This window comes from Mchenga conophoros, linkage group LG12 (genome assembly GCF_057382185.1).
Source record: "Mchenga conophoros isolate Kocher_MC1m ecotype Shallow Benthic linkage group LG12, M_conophoros_male_GT1.1, whole genome shotgun sequence".
In the NCBI taxonomy this organism is placed as follows: domain Eukaryota; kingdom Metazoa; phylum Chordata; class Actinopteri; order Cichliformes; family Cichlidae; genus Mchenga; species Mchenga conophoros.
Window position 1 is genome coordinate 38,138,118 of NC_140537.1, and position 11,823 is coordinate 38,149,940.

At 43.9% G+C, this 11,823-nt stretch overlaps 1 protein-coding gene across 1 annotated transcript in view; it reads left to right on the forward strand.

The window, feature by feature from the left end:
• Positions 1–8,205, forward strand: part of LOC146563218 (uncharacterized) — a 37,485-nt gene extending 29,280 nt beyond the window's left edge. The window contains exon 6 of the mRNA XM_085295671.1: positions 815–8,205. Within this exon, the coding sequence (XP_085151797.1) occupies positions 815–2,257 (1,443 nt within the window). The 3' untranslated portion in view covers positions 2,258–8,205. The remainder of the gene's footprint in view (positions 1–814) is intronic.
• Positions 8,206–11,823: the final 3,618 nt, after the last annotated feature.

Here is an 11,823-nt window from a genome sequence, read left to right on the forward strand (position 1 = left end):
TGTTAAATCCAGAATTCAAAATCCTGCTGCTCACATACAAGGTCTTAAATAATCAGGCCCCATCTTATCTTAATGACCTTGTAGCACCATATCACCCTATTAGAGCACTTCGCTCTCGCTCTGCAGGCCTACTTGTTGTTCCTAGAGTATTTTCCTTTTTGCTAAAGCATATAGTTAGGGCTGGATCAGGTGACCCTGAATCATGGGCTCATATGATTGTTGGGTTTTTCTCTGTATGTATTATTGTACGATCTACTGTACAACATAAAGCACCCTGAGGCGACTCTTTGGCGAAATATAAATAACATTGAATTGAAAAATTGAAAATTGAATTATATTATTATGTGTAAGGCATATAAGAAACACTATATGTGTGTGTGTGTGTGTGTGTGTGTGTGTGTGTGTGTGTGTGTGTGTGTGTGTGTGTGTGTGTGTGTGTGTGTGTGTGTGTGTGTGACAGCTGCAGAGAGGAAGGACCTGCAGAAACGCTCCTTCATGCATCCAGGATCTAGTTCTTAGTTTAGTTTACATTAACTATAACTACCCTGGTGTGTGTGTGTTGTGTACATTTTCTTACAAACGGGGGTCACTTATGTTACCTGTTGGTGGTCTTCACTGATGAGACCATAACAGCTGATCAGGGCCAACTGAGCGTCAGGCTCAAACTGCAGGTTTACTTCAGCAGAACAGATTCTTCACATTATAACCAAAGATCCAAAAAAATACTCAGAAATTTCATCTTATAGAAATTAACTGAGACCAAAACAGTTATCCTGGAGCTCTCTCTCATTTCACTCTTTGCTTCATTTTTCAGGACTTTAACACCTTCTTGGTACATATCGAGAAACAGAAGGTACAAGACTGGCTGCTGGGTGCTTCAGAGATCTCACACAGCTACAACCAAAAGCTTCTGATCATGACCGACACAGAGAAATCCACCAGTGACAGAGTCCAGCAGGAATACAGCAAGGATCCTCATTACTCCGTGAAAGTCACCAAGGACTGCCTGTTCAACGACTCCTGTGTACCAGCAGCAGACAGATACACTGTGGTCAAAATATTTGGAAGTGTTTCAGAAGATGGACAAACTGTGTCTGGACTTGATGGAGCTTCACTTGCAAAGCTGATGTTGAAACCATCTCTGGAAGCTGCTCCAGTTTTCTCTCTCGATGGAAACACAACCACACAGTTCCACCAGAACTTCATTCGGGTTTTTATGCTCCGCGGCCTCCAAACAGTCTTAGAAACCAACCAGAACAATCAGCAGATTTACCAGGTGATGGATCGACCTGACTCCGTTTCCAGCTACAAAATCCCACAAAGACCAGCTGATCACACCACACAGTATGACCACCAGCAGATCGTAATGATGGAAAATGACCCTGTGGTCAGAAGAGCTGCTGAATATTTGTATGACAAACATCCCACAGTTAGTTCTGTCTATGTTCTTGATGAAAACCAAAGACCCAAACTGATCCACGGTGAACCAGTGTCTCTGTCAGAGGACAGCAGACTGGTGCTGGTAGGTCATGGTAAAAGAGACAACGCAAGAGAAATGAGACTGTCAGGATACAGTTCAGGAGAGGTGGCACAAATCATCGAAAGGACAAACAGAGGCAGCGATAAAATCAAAACAACGAGTGTGGTGGCCTGTGAGGTCGGATCAGACCAACGATTCATGGAAACTCTGCTGAGGGACCTCCATGAAAATAACATCAAGACAGAGCTTCATGTGAGGGACGCTCTCGTCCAAGTCACACACACAGGCAAGAAAATCACTCAGGAAATCTCTCCAGAGGGGCTGCAATGGAGACATAAAGACAACAGCAAGAAAGTGGTGGCAACACTTGATCGCAACGGAGATGTAATAATGAGAAACGAGCCTGGAAGTAAAGGAGAGGCTGTTTTTACCAATGAAAGAAACTTTCTGGGTAGAGGAGAAAACAGGAGAAACAAAAAACCACTAAAAAAATTTATAAAAGAAAACAGCTGGCCAGATGAACCAAAGAGGTTTGTTAACCCAGAGGTTTTTAAGAAGATTGACCAAAATAAAGTTAAGATGAAATCTGCCATTGATGAACTCGAGGCTCTGTCTTGGGGAATCTTTCACTCAGATCAACCAGCACCAGAGAAAATCAGTGTCAACAATCCAGGAGAAATAAGAGATTATGAAATAGGGAAAAGAGAAAAAAAGATTATAAATGGGAAACCTGAAACAACTATTACTTGGATAGATAATGAAGGTGAAAAAAGATAAGTCCTTAATGAATGTTATGAGATTAAATCAGGAGAAGATGTTAAAAATATAATACGTCATTATGCAAAGAATGGAGAAGAAAAGACTACATACCTGAAGATCAATGACTGGATATATGAAGTTGACCCTAAGAGTCTGTACGTGTATCCAGTTGGAAAAAAGCTTGACAACAATCAAATATTAAACAATAATGTAATTGATGATATTAAGAAATGTATTAATGAACAGGCGGGGAACGAAAGATACCCAGACATGCGAGACAAGATTTTTAGAAATGTAGAGAATGAGGAAGAAAAAAACCAACAAAAACAAAGATATGCTGAATATGTAGAAAATACTTTTCTTGGGGAGCACCCAGATGTTTTTAAAGGACATCTGACAGGTCACGAAAGACTGTCCATGGAGGCCTGGTTCACCACGTATTTCACTGCAACAGTTATATCTGAATCTGCGAGAAATTTCCGAACATTCCCTCTGACTCTTATGGCCCTGGATCTGGTTCGAAACAATAACGATAATACCCGAAAGAAAGGTCGGAATTTTTTCTTTGACAATCATCCAATGACAAGAGGAGGCAGTTGGATTGACCCGAGCAGACGAGGATTCAGAGGCTCAGCAACACCTGAAGATTCCAGCAAATTAACAAATCATAAAGAAGAATTCCGAAAAACCGAGGAGCAGCTCATGGGTGACCTTGTTAAACTTGTAGAACGAGAGGGTAACTTCTTTACAGAATGGAAGAAAACCGTTGGTAATGGTGAAAGTGATGTGGTGAAACGCATGACTGAACTTTCAAACACCTACAAAACAATGACGGATAATTCAGACTTTCAAAAAAAATACAATGATTTCAAAACAGACACCAAGATTACACAACCTGAAGATCCCAGAAAACCTTCCACATCTGGAACACTGGGAGGATACGATGATGGCTACGTCACAATGCGAGACCTGAATTCAGCCTCAGAATTAGAAAATACCTTCAAACATGAATCTTATTTCTCGAGATCATCTGCATCGTTGGCTGAAGACGTCCATGCTGCACTACAGCACAAATATGGTGAAACTCTGGCAGGAATGCACCTTCAGGAGGGAACAGCCCGAATAGAAAACGGACAGTTTGTATGTAAGCTCGTGTCAGAGAGACCTGGTGCTGAGCCCGTGGAGTTCAGGGCTGATTTATCACCACAGAGTCAACATTACAGTGAAAAGATGTTGGAGAACATTGAGACATCAGTGCATGAGATGGAGCAGCACAGTTCAGCAGCCTCCCATCAGGTTAACAAGTATGTAGAGAGGACTGGAACTGCTGTTGGAGCTCTGGGTCTCATGCTGGGACTGAAAGGAGCTGCTCGTGCCTTTGAAGAGGGAAACATCAAAGATGGTGTGGTGGGGTCTTTGCAGACGGCTCATGGAGTGACGGCTATGACAACATCTGCTATTGCAAGCAAAGCTTTGACCTCAGAGTCAAGAATCGCAAAAGCGATCATGAGGAGTCCTGCAATGAAGCGTTTTATGACAGTTATACCAATAGTGGGAATTGGATTTGGGATCTACAATGTAGAACAAGATTTGGAGAGAGGAGATGCTCTGGGATACATTGATGCTGCGTTCGATTTATACATGGTTGAGTTAGATGTTGTTGAGCTTGTTCAGCCTGAACTGGCACCTTTCATCGCACCTATAAATCTGGCTCTATCAGTAGTGCGGATGGCCATTGATGATGTTTATATGGGCATCCAGAATGAACTGAACAGCCTCAAAGCAGACGCTGGAGTTTTGGACAAAATAGCTGCTGTTTTTGTTGGCTTTGGAAAAGGGATCATGCACTTTGCTATACATGTGGCTAGTGTGTTTTATGACTGGCGTTATGATGAAATTGAGGAGGGACGAAGACTTGTTGCAGAGATCTCAGATTATCACCAATATTATAAAGTCACAAAGCAACAGGATGGAACGACAGCCATTGATTTTGCTGCTGGCGCCTCCTCCTGGAATGGAGGCGGTATTAACTTCTGCCTCGCTGATGAGGGTCAGTCTGAGCTCTGCATGGACTATTTTGTTTCTCATGATGAGAGTCCAAGAAGACAATGCTGGAACATTAACACAGATGGAAGCAAAGATATAATTCTTGGTCTGGGAGAGTCACATGGATTAGAGCACACAACATATGAAAAAAAAGTATTCATGTTCATACCAGCTGGATCTGTGACAGTGGTTTCAGGTTATGAAGCTGTTTCCTATTCGAGGTACGGGACATACAGGGGAAACAGAGACTCTAATCGATTTTTTGCAGTTCAGAAATCACAGGACGAACATATGATTGAAGTCATGTTGAGCTACTATTACAGACTTCATGGGGAACCAGGGGATGACACATTCTTCCTCGGTCCACAGAGAAGTTATGTCGAAGGCTCAGGAGGAAGGGACACCTACATCATTCCTGAGAATGGAGGGAAAACGATCATTAACAACTACGATCCCTCCAGAGCACAAGACAATCTGCATTTCAGAGTCGCCTACAGCCACATTTCTGTGTCTAAATCAGGAAACGATGTTGTGCTGATGTATGAGGGCAGTCATACTGTAAGAATACAAAACTGGTTTTTAGGAGAAGATTATCGTCACATGGACATGATGTCAGGAGACGGAGTCTTATTTGAGATTTCCTCCACGGTGGTTTCTTCAGTTCAGCTGGTGGCCAGAAGAATTAACAAGATGTTTGAGAAACACGGTGCAGTTGTTGATGCATCACAGCCACTTTTACGCACAGTTACAAACATCTTTGGGTCTCAGTATAATGATGAACTCATTGGAAATGGAGAAAGGAACCTGATAGATGGGGGAGGAGGGCGAGATCTTCTGATTGGTGCTGAAGGAGAAGACATTTACATGGTGAAAGGCAGAAACTTTTCCTTTGTGCTCATTGAAAATTACTCCAGAGACGAGAAAATTGACCTGGCCATCATAGAAGCAAATCTTCATACGTTTGGAGTCAGGGTAGAAGGTGATGATGTTCATCTGGAGGCTCACCATGGCAGCACAGCGTTTCATGTTACTGTAGTGAACTGGTTCAGGTCATCAGCACACAGACACTTACTGTTCATTACAAAGGATCTGATCACCTTCACAGTGTCAGATAACAAAGCTGACTGCCTGCAGAGGAACATCTTCACCACATGTATAAAGAGCCTCAGCATTGACTACAGCAGCTCCCCGTCTCCTCTGAGGGTGGACCTTGAGAAGGATGAGGCTTTGGACAGCGTGACAGAGATCCGCGGGTCAAACTATAGTGATGTCATCAAAGGAAACAAAGAACACAACGTTCTTGTCCCTGGATTAGGAGATGATTTCATTGAGGGGAGAGGAGGAGAGGACTGGTACGTTATCACAGCAGGACAAGGAGTGAAAACCATCAACAATCTATCACCAGATCTAACCTTGGACCTGCTCTTCCTTAAAGAACAATATCAGGATATAACATGTAGATGTGAAGGTCAGAGCATCATCGTTCAGGTACACGGCAGAAGAACTGTTATTTTACAGAACTGGTTTAAATCAAAGAAATATCAGCACCTGCAGATCAAGACCAGTGATGGAGTAACAGCTGAACTGAAGCCCAGCATCAGCAGCTGTGGATGGGATTTAATGCTGCCTTTAACCATCGACTACAGAAACCTGAGTCCTGAACTACTTCCAGTAAACTATGACAATCTATGCATGTATTTTTATAAAAAGATAGTTTACTCAGATCAAAAAGCAAGGATTTATTTTGATAGAGGCAACTGCATGCACTGGGGGAAAGTGATGATTATGAATGATGTTGAATCAGTGAAAGAAATGTACGGCTCCTCAGGATTTGACATCATGGATGGAAACAGCAATGAGAATTTACTGGATCCACACACCGGGGGGGCACTGATGATAGGAGGGGAAGGCAAAGACACTTACATAATCAAACATAGGGATGAAAACATGGTAATCATTGATAACTTTGCAGAAGATCAGAAAACTGACACTGTGCTGGTAGATATGGATTTCCTTGATGGAAGTCGAGTCATACTGTACTCAACAGTTTTAATGGAACCAACAAGACATGATGTTCATGTTAGAATCATGAAAAATGAGGAAAGATTAGAATTCATTCTCCGTAATTATGCTAAAGGTGAAAAACATCAGCATCTAGAATTTCAGAGCTCTGATGGCGTCCATTTCAAACTCAAGTCTCTAAACTCATCTGAAGACGACTCTTTCTATCAGGTAGAAGCTTTCAAAGTGACTCTCACACAGTCTCAGGTGGACTGTCGTTTGGACCTCAGCGCTCAGAGAAATCTGTCAGAGGTTCACACAGTGCAAGGCTGCCCCTCCCAGTCGAATGTTATAATAGGCAACAACCGAGACAACGCTCTGATTGGTGGGTGGAAGGACGACGCCTTGGATGGAGGTGATGGAGATGACACGCTGGTAGGAGGAAATGGAGCTGACATCCTGATTGGTGGGAGAGGAGACGACACTCTTTATGGTGAAGATGGAAATGACACACTGATGGGAAACTCTGGCCGGGACGTCTTCCTTCCTGGACCAGGAGCTGATCTGGTGGACGGAGGTCCAGGCAGAGACTCGGTTCTCTATCGGGGTGATCATGAGAAGGGTGAAGGGGTTTATGTTAACCTGCTGACGGGCCAAGGCCACCATGCTGACGCTGAGGGCGACGTGTTGAAGGATGTGGAAACTGTGATCGGCACCATCTATTCGGACATCTTAGTGTCTGGTTATGAAAGTTCTCTTCTCAAAGGCTCAGATGGTAACGACATCTTGGTGTCCACCGGTGGAGATTATCTGGTTGGAGGTGATGGAAATGACATTTACATGTTCACTTTCAGCAACGGCTCAGTCACCATAGACAACTGTGCAACAGACAACGCCACAGATGTTTTGTACCTGAGCTCAAACTCAAGTCCAGAGTTTGATTGCCAACTATTATCTGACCGAGTCCTGCTGACCTTCTTTGGATTCGATCAATCAACTGTAAAAATTGCACTGCGAGGCTGGATTAGTGATGATGATGAATGTGGCCATTTGGTGCTGGTGTTCAGGGAGGTGGAGGCGTCGGTGGACATGCTGCTGCAAGAGTGCCAGTATAGAAAGAAGGAATCACTTTGGTCATCGATCATAACCCGGGCTATCTGCATCACTCTTCTTGTCTTCCACTTGGCTTTTGCTTTACAAGGGTCTCGAAAATTAATCAGAAAAGCACAAAAACCAAAAAGACAAAAAGAAGATGAAACTAATGTTGAAGCAGAGTCAGCACCAACAGTAAAGTAGACTGCCACTGCTGCTGCTGCTGCTGCTGCTGCAGGTCACACATTCTTTAAACATGTGATTTCACAAATAAGTTCTTTTTATACTTATAATTATACTCACTTTGCTAGTTACTCTAAATGTTGAGCTAATCATGAGTATTCTTGCTTTCTAAAGTCTAAATCTGTCACGTTTATTAATCAACTGCAAACTAAAGGAAAGTTCCTGTAATCATAGATCCTGAATGTGTCTGGTTCAGTTACCCAGAGTAACCGAGGAGTCGTTCAGCTTCAAACATCTTTAAATTACACAAAGTCGACAAACTGTGGACAAACGTGCCAAATACCAAAGAAAAGAACTGCACTTGGTGTCGTTGGGATTTACCACCGTGGATCATTAGACACTGTTTGTGTGAATTTCACAGCTTGAACAAGCTAGTCGAGTTCTTACCAAACATGTACCTGACATAACACTGATCGTCTTTTATTGCTTTTATTTACTGTAACGGCTGCAAATTTCTGAGCTTATTCAGAGGTGGAGAGTGTGAGCTGTTTTGTAATGTGGACTCATCTCCCCACACCATTAAAATTGATTTTTCATGCTATATACACATATATTTTGTAATAGTTGAACAATAAACATTTACTGTCACTGATTTGTGCTGTATGGTGATGTTAAGTGTAACCACCACTCTGATCCATCCATCTATTCACTTCCACTTATCCTTTTCAGGGTCGCGGGGTCACTGGAGCCTATCCCAGCCATCTTAGGGCGAGAGGCGGGGCACAGCCTGGACAGGCCGCAGTTGTATTATGTATTATTTTAATATTAATGTCAAGTGAATGGGATTTTTTTTCTTAGTCCATTGTGAAATGTAGAAAATCACATAGTAATTTAATTCAATTCAGCTTTATTTAGACAGCACCAAATCACAACAACAGTCCCCTCAAGGTGCTTTATACTGTAAAGTAGACCCTACAATGATACAATCATATGACGTCCAATGAGCAAGCGCATCCAAGATGACAGAGTCCCCGGGTGGAGCGCCCTCAACCATCCTACCCACGGACTCCAAGACTCTGACTGTTGCTCGGTGCAGAAGCACAGGCAACAGTCAGGACCTGTTCCCTAACCAGAAGGCGCAGGGAACACACTCTCTCGTACAGAGCAGCAAGCTGAGGGGACACTCAGCCCAGCACACTGCCTCTCACCCGGGCAACTCCAGCCTGAGACAGTCCTGGCCGCTGCAGCACACGTTAACCCAGTAAACCTATCCCAGGCAGGGGGAACTGTTCCCTGATGTTCATCAGCAGCTGTTCTCACAGGACAACATCTGCAACATGATTTATAAAATATGGTCCTGGACATGTAAAGTATTTAAAAAGTAATTAAACAACCCCAGCCTGAAACAAACACAACAATAATACTGAGGGGGAATATTTGTCCTCAGAGGAATTATGTTTACTTGCAGCACTTTTACGTCCACTGAGGTGTTTTCATTGTGTTTTATTGCCTAAAGCTGGCTAATAATAAATGTTTATGTAGCTGTAAATGTGATAATATTTTACAATTCTTCAGCCATAAAGGAGTGTAGAAAGTGAATGACTGATAACATGTGAAGTGGCTGGCAGAGTGCAGACAGCTGCACATTTACAGTTTTTCTGCATCGCTTTAACAATAATAATAATAATAACTTTATTTATAAAGCACTTTCAAACAAAGTGCTGAACAGTTACATCAACAGCCACTTTATTAGGTACATCTGTTCAACTGCTCGTTAATGCAAATATCATTTAATCAGCCTGTAATGAATCAGCAACGTTAAAGCATGTCGACATGGTCAGAACAGCCTGTTAGAGTCAAACTGAGCATCAGGAGGATGACTGGACGAGGCTCTTGATACGGGCCGAGTATTTCAGACGCTGCTGGACTTTTCCCTGCTGTGGTCAGTGTTGGGAAGGTTACTTTTAAAATGTATTCCATTACAGAATACAGAATACATGCCCCAAAATGTATTCTGTAACCTATTCCGTTACGTTACTCAATGACAGTAACGTATTCTGAATACTTTGGATTACTTAATATATTGTGGCGAGTTCAGACAAGGAGGAGACGGAGGTATCGTTTGGTCTTGCTTCCCGTGAGCTAGCCAGGGAGCACAGCCGTTTATTACATTTGCAGAAGAACACACTGCCACTAGCTAACTGCTCAGCGCGGCAACCACAACACACATAGGGCGCCCTCTGACCCCGGAAGGACACACCGTCGCAGCGAGAGGGCGTCACCCGTCACCATGGCAACATACACAAAACATAACTGTACAAACAGAACCCCGAACAGCCCTGACCCGCTACAATATTATCATGCTTTTTACAACAACGTGAATGTACTGTTGCTGTGTGATTTATTACTATTACTGAAGGTCCGCGACTCCGAACTGTAGTAAAGGGACCTCTGACTAATGCTGGGCTCACACTGTGCGATTTTTGGCCCATTTTGAGCCGATTTTTGAGTCGTGCGATCGTTTTGGCGATCGGCCCGATTTTGGCCTTCATCGTGCGTCGTGTAGTATACGTGGGGTAACGAGAAGCGATTGACACCTCACGACCAGCTCCCGATCATCAATCGCTTGGTCGTGAGGGTGTCACCGCAGTTTGCCACACTGCGCACGCGCAAACACAAATGTCAGCGAAAAAGACGGCGTAGCACGGCAGTGCAGCGTGTGATCTGGACACAAGCGATGGAGGCACAACCTGTAGAACCATCCGAGCCCTTTCGATGTGGCCTCACAAAATTATCACGACCACAACAACCGTGAAAATAGTTGGATCTACACTGCTGCTCAATCACAGCTGCCTGACCAATGTTTTTCATTAGCAATTTAGCAAAGTTGATGGTGGTGGTGTGTCTGCGTGAGTGAAAGACGGAGAGGGAGAGCGAGCGACAGAATTTCTATTATAACCTTCATTTTATGGACGCACAGTGTGAGCACTCAGGTCGCATCAGAGCATCGGGCCGTATAGTGTGAGACCCTGCATCGTGACCTATGAACTTCTAACCCCTGCGAGTCAATCGTACAGTTTGAGCAGGAGCTGAATCGCGCGACTGAAAAAATCGCACAGTGTAAGCCCAGCATAATACGGCGGGGTCCCTGTCGGCTCGTAGCCAAAAAATAGCTCTACTTTGTTGTGTGGGTCAACTTTTCTTGCGACAGACAGAGAGAGGCGTTGAAAGGCTGCTCCAACGGAACTTGTTGTTTTCGGAGGAAAACACGAACACGGTGTACAGTCGAGTCTTAACAGCTTACTTACAGCTGGGCTCGTCAGGCTCTCTTCTTGGCTGCAGTGGTTATTATTATATTTACATGCTTCCAGCTCCCGTTTTTCCTCGATGACAACTCGTACCTTTCCACTCCCCTTTTTCTCCCTCCTCGCGCTCACAGACACATAACGTGTATGGCAGCCCATTCTCCCTGCAGCACGGACTACACTGCCCATGATGCTACATTCTTTAGAGCTATGCTTGTAGCATTCTGCCTGTTAGCTTAGCACAACAACAACAACAACGAAAAGGCGCTCTCTCACCCAGGAAACACACAGTCGCAGAGAGAGAGAGCGTCGCCCTGTAACCATGGCAACCGTAACGCTGCCGCCTGGAACAACAGAACGTAGCTGTCAAACAAAACCCAAACAGTCCTGACCCGCGACAATATGAAACAGGAAAGTACCGCAGTGTAATCCATTTATTTCAACAAAGTAACTGTATTCTGAATACCACCTTTTTAAACGGTAACTGTAACGGAATACAGTTACTCATATTTTGTATTCTAAATACGTAACGGCGGTACATGTATTCCGTTACTCCCCAACACTGGCTGTGGTTTACAGAGAGCGGCTGAGACAGGAAACATCCAGTGAGGAGCAGTTCTCTGGGTGAAACTGGCTCGTAGAATGAGCTCGAGACAGGTGATAGGAAGGCAACAGTAACTCAAACAACCGCTCGTTATACACAAGTTATGCAGATGCGCATCTCTGAAAGCACAACACATCAGACCATGAAGCAGAATGGCTACAGCAGCAGAAGACCACACTGTGGGCCACACCTGTCAGCTAACAACAAGAAACTGAGGCTACAGCTCACATGTGACATAAGCCTTAGAGTCTACGGCTTCTTTCTTCACTGACAGGTTTCATATTCATGTCAAAACGGAACTGACAAACAAACAGTAGAGGGCAGCAACATCCCAGCGCTGTGTGTATTCTGCC